The 19,951-nt window shown below is 37.3% G+C and overlaps 1 protein-coding gene across 3 annotated transcripts in view; it reads right to left on the bottom strand.

Moving 5' to 3' along the window:
- The window catches only part of CDIN1 (CDAN1 interacting nuclease 1), a 215,175-nt gene that overhangs the window by 33,793 nt on the left and 161,431 nt on the right, over positions 1-19,951 (bottom strand). The window contains exon 11 of one of the 3 annotated variants that reach the window (XM_089778454.1): positions 269-16,564. The exons of the other annotated variants lie outside the window; for them this stretch is intronic. Within the exon in view, the coding sequence (XP_089634580.1) occupies positions 16,432-16,564 (133 nt within the window). The 3' untranslated portion in view covers positions 269-16,431. Of the gene's footprint in view, positions 1-268; positions 16,565-19,951 lie in introns of those variants that run through there. 3 annotated transcript variants of the gene reach the window in all.

The raw sequence follows: 19,951 nt of genomic DNA, 5'->3' as shown, positions 1-19,951 counted from the left end.
CGGCCCACGAGCAACAAGTGGCTGTGGCTTCAGGGGAGGGTGCCTGGCTGGACTGTGCAGGAGCAACGAGCAACAAGCACCATGCCCTGGCCCTGCTCCTGTGAGCTGTGGCCACCTGCAGACTCCTGCCACTGCTGCTGGCCACCGAGCCCCATGCCCGCAACTTGCTCTGGGTTCCTTCCCTTTGTCAGCCTGGGCTGGGAGCCTCCCGCCTTGCGCCCCTCTATTGGGGATGCCTCTGCCCCGGCTCTGGAGCGTTCCTGGCTGCTACACCCCTTGTAAGTTTCCCCGTGTTGTTCAGTCGCAGGCTGGAAGCCTAACCCCTCGCACCCTAAATATATCCCTGGCATAGTCTTGTATACCCCGCAGGTTATACTCATGCGCGTGGTATACAAGATTTTTTTTACTGAAACAGCAAAAACCGTGGGGTATATTTGGGTGCGGGTTATATTCGCTAAAATGTGGTACTCAGCTAGGCAGCATTTGAATTTCTCTTGAGCACAAGCGCCCAGCTTACAGGGAACACTGGTACTAACACTTCCCTGTATCTACTGTAAATATCTTGCCTGATACTGTTTGAGACTGCAATAACCTTTTTCATGGCTGCATCAACTGACAGATCATCATCATCCTGGGCTCATCTAGACTATGCCCAAGTGCCAAAAGAGGATATGCAAATTCAATAGGAATTTGCATATCCTCTTTCCGCACTTCGGTGTAGTCTAGATGAGCCCCCTGTGTTCAACTAATACATCTCTATCTTTTACTCCTTTGTCACTTCTTCCCAAATGTTAAGTCTCAAACTTATAGCAAAACTTCTTGCTGACAGTCCCTAAATTCATGATCTTGCTCTGTGCTCTATTAAATTTCATCTTATTTCTATTGTCATCCTAGAGTTCTTGTATGATATTCCAATCCTCCTCTGAATTGGCTGTCTCTCCTAGCTTTCTGTCAATCACAAATGTTATTAGCACACTCCGTTTCTGTTACAAGGTCAATAATAAAAATACTAAATAATATTGGTCACAACACTGATTCCTGAGGAAATCCATTAGTAACCTCCCTCTAGCCCAACTCTTCACCTCTGACCTGCTGTAATATTTTTTTAACCAATTATTTATCCACCTATCAATTCTCACATTAATTCCTTTCTTCAATTTAATAATTTCTCACATGAAGAGTATCAAAAGGTTTACTGAAGTCTGGATAGATTAGAACTATTGTATTTTTCTTTACCTAAAACAATCAGTTATCTTTGCAAAGAAAGAGATCAGATTGATCTAGCATGATCTACTTTTTGTAAAAACTTTTTGTATTTCATCCCAATTACCATTCACCTCTATGTCCTTAACTACTTTCTTTTTCAAAATTTGTTTCAAGGCCTTGCATACAACTGAGGTCAAACTAACAGGTCTGTAGTTTCCTATATCACCCTTCCCCCCTCATTTTTTTAAAAAAATAGAAGCTACATTAGCAATTCTTCGAAAGTCACAAAAACACTAGCAGAAGGACTGAACAAATGGGCACTGGGAATGAAAAACTTCCCCCTTAGATATGGCTCTTTCAGGAGAAAAGCATAAGGATAGAATGGTCAGGAGAAACTAATATTGCTACTACATATTACTCTTGTTCTGTGGATAAATAGAACTTCCATTTTATAAGCCTGTCAATTTCCCAGCCTCCAAATGTGCTAAAATCCACATGAACATTTTAAAGACATTTTTAAAGCATTCTTAATAGATTAGGATTATTTTAGTTAAATTCAAATGGAAGAAATAATACAGCATTGCCTGAACTACTTGATTTCACTATGGCAACAACATAAAAATGGCAAATTCAAGAGATTAAGAAAGCTATAATTCTAACTGAAGCAGCAAAAATAGGAATTAAAAATTCCTTTATAATTTTTGTTGCTTGTAGGCACTTCTGAACCATTCTTTGATTAAAAAATCAATTTAAAATAGAAATACATGAGATATTATAAACTAGGTGGAGCAGTTTCTATTTGCTTAAATGATATTTCCCTTTTTGATATACTTACTTACTCTTATTTGACTAATGCTGTTAACATTTCATTCTGTGTAAATTTATGGAAATCTGACTTTAAAGAGCTTTGTGATACTGAAAGCAGTAAATTTTAAAAATACTAATACAAAAGTGATGAATTTTGGGATGATTTTTGACTCAAATGAAGTGAAATGACAGAGACATAGCTAACATCTTGTGAGGTAATATAGGTATTAACATGTCATCACTTTTATATAAGGAGCTGGTTAGTTATACATCTATTTAAAATGCACAGGACTTTCTGCCATAACTATATTAAAACAAATTGACAAAAGCTGTTAAACTTGTAATCTTTTTGTCCAGGGATGCTTGTGGATAAATGAGTACATGGACAATATATTGGTCCTGCACTGCAGGAATTGCAAGGCTTTGTATAAAGTATTGGTTAGAGGAAAATAGCCCTTCACTTAAGATCAGGTTTTATATTTGACTTGAATGTTATTGTGTAAATACATAATAAACAAAACAAAATAAATGCCTCTCGTCATCATATGTGATGACAATAAGGAAACATTGCCTATGACTTGTTTATATCAATTAGTTCTGGCGGCTATAACTTGTGATATAACATTTGCTATTTGTAGTATTTAAAACTCAAGAATTAAAATACATTATTTTATCCAGGACTCAACCAGGACTGCTTTGATGTGACACAGGTTTTGTGTTAATCACTATCCTGCTGTTTGCTCACCATTCAGAATTAAGCTATAACATATAAAAAAGATACGATTAAAAGTTCTACTCTGATATAAATGCAAATTTAATAAATAATAATTATAGCAACAACAATAATGAATCATGTTTATTTTGATTTCTTGGCTATTTCTAAATGCAGTAAGTTAAATTCACAATACATTATACCTTTTCAAACAATAAGAGTCACCATAGTTAGGCAAAATCAAATTGAGGTACAAAGAACTGTCTTCAGTTACATAAAATCACAAATAACTGTAGACAATGATTCATATTTAGAAAATGAAACACCAAAATAGTACTAAAGATTCTGGAAGATTAGAACAAAGAAGCTAAGACAATTAAAAGGAATTTTGAACTCTATTTAACTGTTTGTACCATAATCATATAGTACTGGTTTTACGGACAGAGTTTATTTTCTATTCAGATTTATAAATAGCTACACTGACTCCCATTTTTATCAAAGACCTTTTACTACATCTAGTACTGAGTCAAAAAAATCCTAATATCTATATTTTCTCCACATTACCCTCTTCTTCCTAATGCCTACAATCTCTCATCTCTCTCCCCCATCTTGGGAAAAATCTGGAAGACAAATGGGCATCGACAACTGAAGATAGTGCAGATTACTGACAACTAGTGTAAAGTGAGAAAACTTCTTGAAAGATGTTGCCATATTTTACTTAAAGTGAAATCTACAAATGCTTTTAAGGAGTAGCTGCACACACAAAGCATTAAAGTAATCCAGTCTTTATCTAGGACTTTTTGCCACTTTCAAATCACAGCTTCATGATCAAATAAACAATAAAAAGCACTTGATCTCTATGTGGAAATCCAGTTGTGACTGGAAATCCCCAGATTACAAACTATAGTACTGAAAGGTGAGCAAACTTTCAGTTAAGGAAGTATTTATCAGCTTTGCCAATTTCTCTGGAGGTTTCCCTCAATCTCTAGAAGCATAATCTTAAATTTTCTTTTGGCTGAATGCCATTGGGATCACTTTTACTTAAACCCCAATCATGGCAAGATACTGAATAAAGTTGTCAACTTCCCATTAATCACCAAACTCAGAAACTGAATAATTAATAGGTGAATGTCCAGATAAGGGATCATTTCTCCATCCAAGACACACTAAGACATGCACTGTAGGTGTCTAGAGAATTTTCACCTTAGTGCCTTGTGTGTGTGGCCCACTCTCCTCTCTGTTCCTTGTCTATTATTAAGTATGTATCATGTACCCTGAAGTAAAGGGAAGAAGGGAGAGTTGTGGAGCAACCCAGGGACACATCTTGAAGAATCATCGTTACTGCACAAGGTAACTTTTTCTTTTTCGAGTGATGTCCCTGTGGCTGTTCCATGGCAGATAATTACAAAGTAGTACAGGGAGGTAGCATTTGGAGTCACAATTTCTGAGAAGAGATCACTGCAAGACCCTCAGCCATATCATGGATGGATCCAGAGATAATAGCATAATGTTTCGCAAAGGTGCTCTGATGATGAGGTAGCTGAATACAAATGACCTGCAGTGGGATGTCATGTAAGAAAGCCGTGGAGGTTTCAATGGCTTGGGTGAAATGAGCCCTTAAGTTCGTAGGAACAGGTGTGGATAACACCTGTTATCCAGGTGTGGATGACAGGTGTGGATAGAGGTGGAGATCCAGTTTGAGATTCTTTGTGTAGAGACTGCCATTCCCTTGGAACATTCAGCTCTTGATACAAAAAGTTACTGCGACTTATGAAAGCTCTAGACCTCTCCAAATAAAAGGCCGCCACACATCGTACATCTAAGGTGTGAAGGGAAGCTTTGTTTTCGTTTGTGTCAGGTTTAGGGTACATCTAGGAACACAAGAGCAAAAGAGGAGGCACTTGTGATTCTTGTGAGTGCCAAAGTCTACTTCTGGATAGCCCCACTGGCAAAAGATGGTGGAGAGGATGTAGGGGTGAAGCTCCAATTTGTGGTTGTCTGAAAAGTGACAGCTGAGCATATCTGCCACGGTGACATGTATACCTGGGAGGTGGGAAGCCATTGGAGTGATATTTCAGTGGATACACCAGTTCCATAGGCAGATAGCCTCAGAGCATAGGGAATGGGATGAGTGCTCCTTGCCTGTCAGTCAAAATACAAATTGTCTTCTAGTGTATAAGAGAGCAGAAATGATGGCATGCCTTTTGGACCACCCTAAGCTCCAGGAGGTTCTGTCTCTGCAGGAGTCCATTGGCTTTTACTTCTGTGGTGGAGAAGATGGTTGGCCCAACTCAGAAGTGAGGCGTCCATGGACAGATGGGTCCTCCTGTTGGAAAGGAGGATGTTGAGAGGATGTTGGATGGGTCTGTCCATCAGAGAGAGGAAATTGAAAGAACATGGCAGTTTTTCGACTGTGGAAACCCTCGTTGTACAAAGAATAATGACTTTTTTCGAAAGAGCATTTGTAATGCAAACTGTGCTTTTTTGAAAGAAAGCATCCAGACTGCCTGGGTGCTCTCTTTCGAAAAAGTGACTTGCTTTTTTGAAAGTACTGGTTATAGTCTAGACGCTCTTTTTTGAAAGAGGCTTTTTCAAAAGTATCTTTTGAACAAGCCTCTTTCGAAAGAGACTTGCAGTCTAGACGTAGCCTATGGTCTAGTTCTGGAATGATGATAGTGAGATTGACCACTTTGTCCTTTTGTTTCTGGACAATCTTGTTCAACTTGCAGAGGTCTAGGATTGATCTCCATCTGCCATTCCTCTTCTGAGTAAGGAAGTACCTGGAGTAAAAGTTCTTTGTCAGTCTTGATGGAGAAAAGCTTATTCCAGTCAAAAGAGTAGATCCTCCTCCTTGACTTATAGTTCCTTTGGAACTCTGGAAGATTAGAGCCAGGAAGCACGGCACGTGATTATGGCCATCACTGTGGCATGAAAGGCCAAGTCTGCAATATCCAGAGCTGACTATAAGGATGTGACCTATAGTGTGGCTCTCTTGGATTATGGCTTTTAAGATGGTACACTTCTGCTCTGGGAGGTGATACATTAGTTCTTCCACAGTCTGGAGTAGCTGGAAAAAATCGTAGTTGACAAGGAGGGCAAAGTAATTAGCAGCTCGGAGCTGGAGAGTGGAAGAAAGTCCAGCCTCTTGTGGTCCTTGTTATGGGAGGATTGCCTATAAAAAGGCTGTTTATTTCAGAAATGAACAGCAGCGACCACTAGTGAATTTGGCTGGGGATGGGAGAAAAGGAAGTCCATACCAAACGCTTACTTGTTGGTGCTACCAAGGCAGGTGTTTGCCATATTTCGTTGCAGGTGTCCATGATGGTCTTGTCTATGGGAAGCACAATTTTTGATGCTATGGTCTGCTGGAGGAGCTTATGCTGTTTCTCCTGCATTTCCTGGAGCAGGATCTCTTGGTTAGTGGCCACTCTTTAAAAAAGTTCTTGGAATTGCTTTGAAAAAGTTCCTGAAACCATAGGTATCACCACCTCACCTAGAGAGGATGAGTTGTCCAAGGGAGAAACTCCTGGGGGTTGAGCCCCAAAATGATCATCATGGCCCTGTAAGATATTCCTCCTGAATATCTGTAGGAGTAAAGCTGGATACTGATGAGGATAATGTTAAGCCTTTTCTAGCTGAAGTAGAAAGAATTGTGTAATGGCCCCTTAACTTACCCAGGGTTCCTACGGGGGCTGCCATGGTTGGCCATACCAGGGTTGAATTTGAGTTTGTGATGATGAGAGCCATGGCGGACATTCATGAGTGGGTGAAGAATGCTAGGAGGAAAAACTGCTCCCTTGATTGTCAGTACACTGAAGATACAGGAGATGATAGAGGAAAAGCAGAGGATCGTCCTGGGGACTGACTAGCATCAGAGGGTGGAGAATGCAATTATGATGCTGCCTTAGTTCCCTGTTCAAAATGGCATGGTCCCGGTGGAGCCATGGTGCCACAGTTCAATACTCTTGGTGTCATGGCTGACACAGTGCCTAGTCTGATGGCCAGTGCCAAGTCTGTGCCAGATATGGCGCCACTGGGCCCTGTGCCTGTGCCAAGATGGGTGCCGAGACATTCGGTGTTGAGGAAAACACATGCTGGTGTAGCCTTGAGTTGGTGCCAGTGGAGACTCATCTCGTCATGGTGCCGGAGATGACCGGCTAATCCTCCTTGCCTATCTGAGCTCATGGCACTGATGGTAAAGATTTTGCTGGTGCAGCTCTCCTTGTGAGAGTCCCTGACTGAGAGAGTACTGGTCCACTTCCTTGGGGGTTTGGAAGCCTGGGCTTTGCTATCTGCAGATGGCTTGTGCGGCTGCCTTACGGATGGGCTCAAGTGACCCGTTTAGCAGGATCATTTTAAAATGCAGCTTCCTGCTGCACTTGGCCCTTGCTGTCAAACTAGAGCAGTGTGGGAACTTCAAGGGGATGTGAGAGTCCCCTAAACAGTGGGTACAAGTGGAATGGCCATCGGACACAGGCATAGAGTTGCAACAAGTATCACATTTTTTAAACCCCGGAGAGCCCGACATTATAATGGAAAGGTGGTTTCACAGCTTCTTTTCCTGACTTCTCTCTTTGTTTTCCTCTTCTCTTTTTTTCAAGTAGTTCTTTAGAACAAGGAAGTCCTTGATTAGGAAACCACAGAACTAAATACAAGGCTAATTAAATGAAGCAGGTTGAATATAAGGGAAGGGCTGAGGAAAAAAAGGTGTTCCCTACCCCCCTTTTTTATTTAGTTTAAAATGAGAAAAAAGTGAAATATAAACTGACTATCACTAGCCAGACTAATTTTTTTCTTCAATAGACACATGAGGAAAGGAACAATGTGGAACTCCATCATCAACTGAGGTTGGTACAGAAGGAACGGAGGTCAGGCTGCGCATGTGAGGCGCTAAGGCACGAATGCCTCGAGATGCCTGAAGCATGTGCATGGCCCACCTGACCAGTGCTGAAGAAATCTCTGATCTGCTGTGCCGACACTAACAGTGGAGCACCAACACAATATCACTCAAAGAAACAGCAAAGTTCTCAGAAAGAAGTTCTTGGCAATTGAACACCTTCCTGTGAGAGATCAGAATAATAGGTAGTTTCACGGATTACAGAGCATGATGAAAGGACACCCATTTTCCTCAATAAGGTTTGAATGATATCCAGACATAATTTCTTACAAACAGCAGTTAAGCTAAAGATAACACAAAATGCCTACAAAGCATACTGAATATAACAGTAGCAGTGAGTGGAGATGTTTATGCACATATATTAGTACAGTTCTTAATTTTGTACTTAGTAGCTGTATAACACAGAAATAGACACTTAAAAATGCCTATGCTTGTAGATTAGATAGATGTGTTCTTAATGGTTCTACTAAACTGGGAGTTCACCTTCTGACACAATGGGAAAACAGAAGATGGTTATTTCAGAAAATGAATGAACAAAATACACAAAAATCTACCGCTTCCGTATGTGTGATATATGTTTACGCTGGAAGTTGTGCAGTATCATTAATTAATACTCAAGTTGCACAAAAAGAGATGCATGCAGCTACTGTAGTTCAGTCTAGTCCGAGAAAAAATCCTGGTAATATAATTAATATACTTTTTGGTATTTAACTGAAAAAGGGGGTGGGAGTGGAGAGGCTAAGGAATTATGTGGGAAAAATGAATTCCATCTGTATGAACACAAAAACAGAAATAATAGAAATGTGAAGCACAGCTATTTACTAAACACATTGGCTGCGTCTAGACTGGCATGATTTTCCGCAAATGCTTTTAAAGCATTTGCGGAAAAGAGCATCTAGATTGGCATGGACACTTTTGCGCAAAAGCACTTTTTGCGGAAAAGCGTACGTGCCAATCTAGATGCAGTTTTGTGCAAGAAAGCCATTTTCACCATCGAGGCTTTTTTGCGCACAACAGTTTTTAGCTGTCTACACTGGCCCTCTTGCGCAAATATATTTGCACAAGAGGGCTTTTTCCTGAACAGGAGCAGCATAGTATTTGCGCAAGAACACTGACAATCTTACATTAGATTGTCAGTGTTCTTGCGCAAATTCAAGCGGCCAGTGTAGACAGCTGGCAAGATTTTCCGCAAAAGCGGCTGCTTTTTTGGACAAACTTGCCAGTCTAGACGCAGCTATACTGTTTAAGATAAAAAGCCACAACATTCTTGGAGAAAAAAGCATGCAAATGAACCACGGTTTTTACTAAGCACAAAACAAAACTTATCAAGCATTTATGCAAAGAAAATGGGTGAAAAATTCCAAGCGCAGATACTGACTAGCTTTAAATTTTCTCTAAACATGCCTGGCTTATAATAAGTCTATCGGGGAGCAGTCTATTAATTGTTCACGCCTTTTATGGAGAGTTCAGTGAAATATCATTGTCCAGTCTTGGCATCTTCCAGAGAAGAATAATTCATTTAAAACCTCTAGTGCAGCAATAACTCAGGAGACTACTGACGACACACATTATTTTTGAAGCAAATGCTTTACACACTTCCAACATAAATTTTGCATCTATTATTTTAACATTAAAATACCTAAAAAATACAACCTTTACCACTTGTAGAAAAAGTCAAACAAACAAAGGGAATAGCAAGAACATGGGGGAAGTGCACTGCTGTAGCAGTTCTGAGCAGTTCTGGTGAAGAGACTCTGACAGGTGAGAGCTCTCCCATCAGCTTAGCTACACCACCTCCAATGAATGCATTATTTACACCCTGGAGTGAAATAAGTTATACCAATTTAAGTTCTGGTGTGACAAGGTCCCAGTTTCCCCAAATAATTCACGTATATGTTTTTACCCATATATGAAAGTTACAATTAATTTGTCTAGGTTCTAGAATGCTGACAGACTGAACTAATGAACTTTGTAAATACAATTAAAGATCTGACTTCTAGAAAAGAAGAGTATATATCTTCAACTATACATTGTTTTAGATCATATAAGATAATTAGATTCCAACCATGAAGTAAAATAATTCTACACAAAGAAAACTATTGTCTGGCAAACTAAAGATATAATATGACAGACTGCACCAAAGGTAAGATGCTGGTGTGATTGCTCCAAAGAAAGAATATAAATAAAAATAATCAAATTATTTTAAATAAACTGTTATATTCTGTAAAACATTAATAGGAGCAGTAGGCGAAATTAGATTCTTTTCGGATATCCTATTTATTATTGTCCTAAAAAGCTCAACCTTAACATTTCATTATCTTTCTTTAAGGCAGATTATTATGATGCTACTTTCAGAGTAAGGCAAAGATAAATACTTGGCTCTTGAGTATAGTCTTATGGGAAATGTACATTGTGTTTACTGTTATTTGATGATGAAATGTCAACAGACTAAAATATCTGTATAATAAATTATTCCATTCAATAAAAGCATCAATAGTTTGGCTGGTTTTAAAATAGTTTGCTCTATAATGCATTGGATGAAATATCCTTAATGTAAAAGTCTTGCCACGTGCATTAGTCTGTACAAAACCACAACCCCTTACCCCCCACTTTAAAGTAACGTTAAAGGTCTGACAAACCCACAACTGCAAGGAAATTCAGAGTTAAGATTAAAAATCTTTACATACCACTTTGTGCCTAGGTACAGTAACTCACTGAGTATGTTAAGGGCAGACCATTAATTCCGAACACTCCGGCTTTCTGGTTTTAACATCAAAACATTCATGGCCAAGATTTAAAAAAACTAGTGCCTACAGTTAACATTCTACTTACATATTTACACACCTAAATACAGGGTCTGTTTTAAAAAAATGTTGAAGACCCATCAGCTCCACTATGTTTATTTTAAAAATAGAAATAATTTAAACAAAAGATAGTAGAAAATGTAGGGAAATTGCAATTGAATAAAGGGACTGTGTGATAGAAGCTTTCAAATCCAACAGAAGACAGTTTCTGCTCTCAATAATACAATCCAAAGACAAAAATGGTTGACATATGAAATCAGGGTATGATATGCAAATATGGTGATCAGGCGGCTGACAAAGCACAGTCTTTAGTACAGGTTGAACCTTTCTAGTCTGGCACCGTTGGTGAACCAGAGAGTTTGCCAAACCATGGGAGGTCAATATTGTCAAGCAGCATTACCAACATTTCCATCACTTAGTTGGCTTAGGTTTAGGAGTAAATTAAAGCTAAATAACACCACAGAATACTGAGAGCCAGGGGTGATGGCTGTAAACAAACTTTATGCGTTCACAGGAAACTTAGCCATACCCATGTGACCTTCCTGCCCTGTAGCAAGATGAAGAGCTAAGGCTGTCAATGTGTGAGAACAGGAACATGCTAAGATTCTACTGATAAACTTTCATATACACCCTCTGTGCAATGCTAGTCTTTGCAAATAAGAGTCAGAATCTACTGCTCACGGATCAGTTAATGAACACCATCAATGTTGACTGAGCCCAAGAAAAGGAGCCCAGCACCAGACTGCTTAACGAGGAATACACAGGCAGGGACTAGTTTGCATTTTATAGTGCTTATACTGTGTACTCTAAGGAATGAATTAAAGTCAAATATTTAAAACTAAACTGGTAATGAAATTATGTGTGTTTTCTCTGGAAAACTACCCTTTCTAGTTATTTCCCCCTGAACAATTTAAGAATGAAAGCAATACTTGAACTACCTGTAAAGTTAACCTACTGATTTTAAATCCAGGATAACAAAATTCTCAAATATAAATGAAACAAATGTAAAAAAGTAGACTATTTATTAGAACTATCCAGGCATCAAAATTAGTCTAAATTCCCAGACCTAAAAAGTGTGCATTTTGCATAGCTGAATAAACTTAGTAGTCAGCAAAGCTGGAAAAAACTCCATGTTATTCTTCATTGGTACTGAATGAACACTTCAGGACAATAGTCGCCATAAAAATAATGATATATCAAAACTATTGACTTAAAAGGTTAAGTGTTAGTCTCTATGTAGCTGATAAATGTAGAGCTAATCTAATCAGTGGCTGTAAGAGGTAATGCGATCAGCTGACTGCCCTGACCTGGACTTCTAGTTTTCACAAGAGTTAGCTGTAAGAAAGATGTCGATTCTAGGTCTTTGACCTGGAGGAGACCTTGTTAGTGCCAATCTGGTGTTCTGGTAAACATACCAAGAACTTTCAGCTCAAATCAGTAACATCTGCAATTCACTAATACAACACATGGCTTTAAAATTAAAAGGCAATGTGATCAAGTGCTTCAGGACATTTTAACAATTAAAAGAGAATATAGTCAGATAAAACATTTAGGTAATTTGCTTCCATGTTTTTTCTTTTTAAAAAAACTGGACAAATTCAATTGTATTGTATTTCTTAAAAAAACTGCAGGAAAAACAAAAATCCAGTTAATTATTTCATGGCTGATTGATTTAGGGGAAATGAGGCTCTTGTATGTTTCTCTACAACATGTGCTATTGATTAGATAGGAAGGTTTTACTACTTCAAACTGAGTCAGACTAAAATTAATTAGAAAGCCATTTAAACTATAAGCTGAATACAATCAAATGTAATAAAAACAGCAAATGGCATTTACGTAATTAATAATATTTCTAATATAATACTGTATTGATTATTGCCACTTATTTCAATCATGAGTATTACAAGTTGCTGAATTAACTATTTAACTTTAACTGCATCAACTAGTATACTCTCACTCTCAAATATTTAATAATCTACCAGACTGGTTTATTTAATAATTTGAAACTTCTTAGGTTCTCATTAATGCTAATATGGACAGTTTGTAGACCAAGAAGCATCTATTACTCTTCCTTGTAACTGAATGTCCAGATTACTAGGTTTAAATTAATTAAGCCATGGAGAGGTATCAAATTATTAATTACTTCAACATTTGGGGTCAGGGTTAGGAATTTAAATTTAATGATAAATCTCAAATCGCTTAATAGCTATGGTAATCTTCACTCACTGAAAACTATTAGAACATCTTTAATTTAGCATTAAAAGTAACTGCCAACACAAACTAAAAGGTACATCCCTCTTTAATGTCTGTTTCTGTGTAAATATGTGTTTGTTCATGTACAGAACTAATTGTTTTGTCAAACTGATTCAAAAGGAAACATTTTGTATCATTTTTAAAAATATATTTAGATATTGGTCAAACCTATCCAAAAGAAGTCCCCCTTCTGAATAGTCCTTTTTTCTTAAAAATATGAGTATCAGCCACCAAAATTAATTCTTCATTTTGATGCTCTGAATGAAAATTAGAAAATTTTCAGTAAAATGCAAACATTTTCCTGTGAAAAGTTCCAATCTTGCAGACACTGTATTTTTTTTTTCAAAAAATTATTCTGCCAAAAAATTCCTAATTAGCTTTATCCAGCACCTTTCACTGGCAGGAAATTAATCTATATTAAATAATTATGGAAAGGGAATTATTAAGAAAACAAATGGCTTTTCCCCCAGTATTATAGTTGGCAGCAGTAGAGAATACACTGGTACAAATTATTCTATCCCCACTGTAGTTGATGTACTTCCTTCTTATTTCCTAGGTTTCCAGCTGTTGCTAACCTTTGTTATGGTTTATACTTAGTGGTATGTACACCAAAAATTCCTACCAAACAAATTTCTAAAGCTAATATTTAAAACTCCAAATGAAGCCAAAGCCAAGGATTTTTTCTGGAAAATTGTTCCTCAAACCATACCACCTGGTAAAGACATCCCTGTTGCACTTCCAGAATTGTACACTAAACTCATGGCCTGATCCCAAAAGTTGAAAGAGGTTGCAGAATAATTTGAAGGCTCTAAATTAGGCTCCGCATTGTGACTACCACATTCCCATGTCTTGTGAAAACTTACTTAATGTTAGTTACTTAATGTTAATTCATTGTAAAAGAATACCTATGGATAACATATAAAAGCAAACAAAATGGAAACCCCCATTACTGCTTTTCACTTGATTCAGAAAAGGCGTTTAACAGTGTTGAATGGAAATACTCAACTATTACAGATCATAGAATTCACATAGTTTACTTCGGCTAATGTTAAAACATCTTTCTGAAATTACTTTAGAGTTTGGTTAATTTTACACTGTATTTAGTTTTTCAAATAGAATTTGAGGAGATGACAAAACTGGTGGCAATCCAATGCTAGAAAACCAGCTTTTTTAAAAAAAGAAAAATACTAGTACCTCAAAGCTATAATATTTCCAATTTAATAAAAGCACACCATAACATCTCTCATCAGATCTAATGTAAGACAGTTAGAAATTAATAAATCTAAAAGTATTGGACAAATATATCTCATAACAGGAATTCAATATATAACCTTGCAATGAGGCCAATATGTATCAGTGGTACTGTGCTCAACAATAAATTATTTTGACAGTGATACTTTATAAATAATTGTTCAATTTAGTTTTGAATCATAATTTTAAAAAATCCTATTAACAATATAACATATAGCAAGACTATATTTCAGATAAATCTTTTCACGTTATCCTAACCATGTTAATGTGTATCTTGTTTTAATTTCTCTTGGTTTAGTTTTGTCATTTTGCGATTGTCTATCTTTTTACATTTCATAGATTCCAATGGATTATACATGCTGCTCATCGTTGCTACATGGCCAGGCCATCTCTTTTTCCGAGTACATAACTTGTATGATATAGTTAATACCGCTTCTTGCGCACAAATGGTCAATATTAACATGTTGTAACCTACTCACACCCACTGTATCTTTCCATTGCTCTTTGGGTTGTTTGGAGCTTTAATTCTTCTGTAAGTATTATGTTCAAGGTTTTGCAGCCATACAGCATTACTGGAAGGATACCTGTGTTAAAGAGATGGGCTTTTACAGTGGTGGAAAGTGTGGTATCAACAAAAACACTGTGGAGACTCCCAACGGGAATCTAGTCTGATCTCCTCCTCCTGCTCAACTCTGGGTCCAACTCATTGTCCATCTGCAATGCTTGTCCAAGATATATATAGTGATCCACCAGCTTAATGGTCTGTCCATCCAGCTGCATAGAGTACTCTGAAAAATATGCATTTTTCAGTCACTTCATTTTTTTAGTGTGGATGATCAGGCCAATCTCCTTCGCATTCTTACCGATGTCATTGATGAGGGTTTGCAACGTTTCAGGTTTTGATGCAATTAGGATGATGTCATCTGCAAAAAGGAGCATCTGAAGAACCTTGCCATAAATCAGAAATCCATCTTTCACTTCAATATTCTGCAGGATGTCTTCCAGGATACTGGCAAACAACTTCGGTGAACAAACATCCCCTTACTTTTATGCCTCGCTTAACTCCGATGATCAAGAGGTCATCATTTCTGTAGTTGCAGAATCTTGTATGATTCTAAAATACATAGGGGAGACACCCTGTGAAAGGAGAGCTCTTAGAGCTGAATTTTGTTCCACTGAGTCAAAGGCTTTTTTCAAGTCCATGAACAACAAACAGACTGGCATCTTCCACTCACAACACCTTTCGGTCATCTATGTGACCACAAAAATACAGTCCACTGTGGAGAATCCCCTATGAAAGCCTGCCAGTTCCATTCTCAGATTTTGCTCAAGGACACACTCAATGTGGGCATAGATCACTCTCATTAAGACCTTATAAAGATGAGAAAGCAGGCAGATTGGTCAATAGCTGTGAATGACTTCTTGATTGTCTTTTTTTAGCTGAAGATCAGTTTGAGAAATATTCCAAGCTTTTGGGAGTTTCCTCTCTAGGAACTTATCTTGAGGATCTCTCATTAAGTATTTTTAAAAGTGTATCACCTCCCGCACACAGTTCTTCTACGTGTACTTGGTCTAAACCTACTACTCTTCCCAACTTCATTTTCTGAAGGGCTGATGTAACTTCTTTGTGGAGCACATCAGCTTTGGGAATGATGGATCCCAGGTACTGCTATTGCTAATGAAAATAATTCGCTATAAAAGCGCCAGCAGATTTGTTCTTTTTCATGTCTGTGTGTCATTCTTCTACTGTTTTAATCAACAAACATGCTTAAAGGAGTTTGGCTTAGCTGGATGTCATGCTGAGTTCTTTGCAAACTTATTTTATCCTCAACTGCCTTTTTGCTGTTTTGCAAGGCGATACTGCTCATAATCTTCTATCATCTTTCTTTTCAACGTTTTACAGACAAGCTTATACTCCAGGCTGGTATCGTCCTTGGCTGCCATGTCTTTCCGTTAGGCAAGAAGATCAAGCATTTGCTGGGTAAGGCGGCTTTTGGATTACTTTGGCTTCTTCACAGTGGCAGCAGTTTTACATTTATTTAACTTTGCTAAAAAGCTGTAGTAATTGGAATCAATATCTTCGGTTTTGTCCATTTCGCACAGCTCAAAGTTGATAGTATACTTAAACAGATCTGAGATGGACTGTTGTACCTGCATGCCATGCCTAACTCTTGCCTTTATTATTTCTTTCCGTTTAATGTTTATTTTGACTCTTGCTCTACAGTCAATGTATACAGATGGCCGATTCTGAAAGGACTGTTACATCTTTAACCAGTCACCTCTTGTCCACCAGGACATAATCGATTTCATTTCTTATTTCATTATTTAGCACTCGCCAAGTCCATCAACCTAGAATGTGGTGTTCATGATATACAGACGAGCGGCTTCTGAATAGTTGACCAGCCTTTGGACTCTTTCATTTCTCATACCTGAACTATATTGTTTAATGTAGTTTTCTCAATCTTCTCCTATACCCACGTTAGCACTGAAGTCGCCAAACACTACCATAAATGCTGTTTTAGTCTGACGAATCCTATGAAGAACTTGGTAGAACCTTTCCACTTCTTTGTCTTCTGCGGTGGGTAGCCTATTATTTTCATGGTAGCCCATTTACTTACACTCATCGCGAGCATTCTGAAATAAAATAATAAAATTATCCATGAAATAATATTTCCTGCCACCTGAGTGCATATCCTGGGTAATTTTATTAGCTCTTCTGGAATGACAACAAGAAAATAATTAGGAAGAAAGACTATTTGGTAAACTTTGGAGAACATATGAAGGAAAGCAAGTATATTTAAGGAGTTTCACATATTAACATATGTTTAAATGATCACCTGAGAGAGTTGGTTTTGTGAGAACACGAGCATTTGTGTGTGTTTCAACCACCCATATTGAAGGGATGACAGACGCCTTTAATTTATCAAAGATATTCCTTGATACAATTACCAAAACAGAAGAATTATTTTTTTTAAATGCTCTGGTATTGGGAATAAAAGGCCAAATTTTCTGGTGCCTAAATTAAAAATCCTTCACAATTTAATAATGAGACTCATAAAAAAAGGACTATTTGGCTCAAGAAAGGGCAAGATGATCGGAGGGGAAAGGTGGAGAAAACAGAAAGCCTATACAGCTAATTTTAGTAAGACCAGGTCAAACGATATGTTACTCATGAGAAGAGAGACACATCTTGAAGTACTTATTGTAAGAATTAGGATCCAGAGCTCCTGAATAAACAGTCGTTGCACTAGTTTTCAAATGCTTAAAATGGGTGCATAGGTGGGGAAGTCTTTAGCAAAAATGAAGGAAAAAAAGTTGTCAAAAGTAAAAATGTAAACTACTATGTACTCTTTTATAGCACTATGATCACTTCAGAAAGAAAAAGTTGATGCTTCTCACTATATCCATGAAAAAAACCAAACACTTTTAAGCAAGATTGGATCGTAAGTCAAGAATTCAAAAGACACAGCACAAACGTGACGCTTTAATCTTGTCTTAACTTTATTTTCTTCAATGGATATAAAAAGGTCAACACCACGGTTATAAAAAGTAAGAGGCTTCTGAAGCCACAGAAAAAAACCCCACATGATCAGTGAAGGACTCTACTTTAAGAACCAATATTTAAATCATGAGTTTTTTTAATTTGAAATCCTCAAATAAATCACTTTCTGTAGATTATACAACAAAATCACAAGTCTTTTTCTATGTCATCAGTTACACTTTCTCAACAGAGATCATAACTACAGAACTGGAATATGTTTCGAGAGCAAACAGATGGAAATGAACCTTAAGAAATTTTAACTATATACAGAAGAATGAAAAAATAAAAGGTTGAATTTTTTTAGTTTTGTTGGTGAGAAATAAATTACTTGCTTCTTGTCCATAAAATGCGGCTAGCCACTATCAGAGAATGTGTTAACACCACTAGCTTGTAATGGATGCAATCATAGTATTACTATCTAAATTTTTGTTTATTTTTCAACAGACTGGTATCTGAAAATCACGCTGTCTTACATTTCTGTTCCTCTGTAACCTTAACCATTACTCCTACTGTGTAAAGGGAAGCACAAATTTAAGGTGACAAAGCACCAGTTGGTGGATGTGAAGTATACTACGAAAGCAGAGACCTATGAAAGCTTCACAGCCATTATGAAATAACTGACCTATATGAAACTGCTACCATGGTTCACAAATTTATTGTCAGGTTCCAGCCTCTAGCTGTTCCCTGATTGTTCTAAATACTTGACAAACTGAAGCCTTTTCACTTTCTGTTGAAATTGCCTCATCTCCCTGTCAGAGCGCCATGGGGGACTCCATTACTTTTCCGACTTCTTTCCCCTACTGACAAGTCATTTAGCTGGCTTCTTGTTGTGAAGGCTGTCCATGTCAAATTAGCCAGGGCCCCTATTGTCCTTATTACCACTCGAAAAGCCATCATGAGTAATGCTATGGGGTCCCTCAGTTGTCATCATTTGTCAGAAAGAAAGGGAGTGTGGTTACATATAGCTGACAGGTAATTTCAGTGTCTACAATTACTCCAATTAGTCTTGTCATAAACAATTCGATAAATGCACACCAATACAAACAGATAAACACACAAAGGTTTCTCACTATTAATGTCATGTAATGGATAAATCAGTGATATAATGCTATATTTTATTTATTTATTTAAACTATGCTCAGCTGCAAGCTGGCAGTTGCTACCTGGTCAGCACAAATTGTACTATCTACTTTCATTAGCTCATCACCACAAGAGAATATGAAAGGCAGTGACAAAATTCATTTAGAAAGAAAAAGACTACAGATTGCCTAGAGGAGGTGTTATAACAAAGATAAAACAAAGGATATATATTAAAGCCTGATTTTCAGAACCAGCTATTTCACACACAGTATTAATATAATTCTCTTCACCAATTGATTCTAGATTTTTTAAAATATACATATTTTAATGTTACACGATCTCTAAAATATGTTAAACAGACCCTGCTATTTCTCAGTTCTGAATGATTTGATTATGGACATAATTTCAATTTACTGGACACTCAATAATACTATGTGGTAAAGTATTTTCAGGATAAAATATTTCAGACATAAAATATCAGCAAAACGTAATGCAGCTCTGTTATAACACAATACCAAAAAAAGAGAAATGCTTCTTTAATTAGATTTACATTCAATACTGTATTAAGACCTGTTAAGCTTATTCTTGTGATCTAGATACATAAATGTTAAAAATCTCGACATCTCTAGAGTCCACTGCACCCTGTCTCTTTGCTGACCGCAGACTTAAGTGATGGTTGAAAAACCCAACACAAGGATGTTGTTGTAGGAAATTGCTTTTGGCAACTATTTGTTCAAACTCAAGATTTTTTTTTAAATGAACACTAAGAACCCACCAGAAAACAGGACAGGTCTCCCTAATGAGTAATCTATTTTAGCACAGTCTTGTCTAGGCATGACAGTTTACTGAGAGGCTTGAAAAACTCGTAATTACCAGTGTTACAGGGCAATTAATGTATATTACACGGCACTACTCATGGCAGCAACTGTCATTTTCTCAATAAAAATGAGTACTCTTCAGCTAAAGGTGACATTAATTGGGACTTTAATGACTATGCAGAGGAGCTGAAGCCAAATATGAACAAAACAGCGATTCAATGAGCGACTTCAGAAACGAGAAAATTGTACTAAAATGAGATTAATTGCTGTTTAGAAAAAGGAAAGAACCTAAAAAGCTATTAAATTGCAGGGTTTGGGTGCCCGGGTGATGGTTGTGATGTTAATCTTGCATTCTCACAGCAGGCAAATATTCACTAAATTCAGAGCCTTTTGACAGCAGGAAAAATCATGTATGCTTAACTTCAATCCATCAAAAATATATTTCAGCTTTTATCAGTGTTCTAAATACTTCTGCAATTTCAAAAATTACTGCTCCATTCCTTGGCTGTCATCATGCAAATGTGAACACTGTCAATATTGCTATGAAAAATTCCCCGGCTTCAAAAGGCCTACTTCAGTGAT

This window comes from Pelodiscus sinensis, chromosome 5 (assembly GCF_052426305.1).
Source record: "Pelodiscus sinensis isolate ZL-2025 chromosome 5, ASM5242630v1, whole genome shotgun sequence".
NCBI classification, from domain to species: Eukaryota; Metazoa; Chordata; order Testudines; family Trionychidae; genus Pelodiscus; species Pelodiscus sinensis.
The sequence above is the reverse complement of the archived record's forward strand: the minus strand, read 5'-3'. Positions and strand labels throughout refer to the sequence as shown.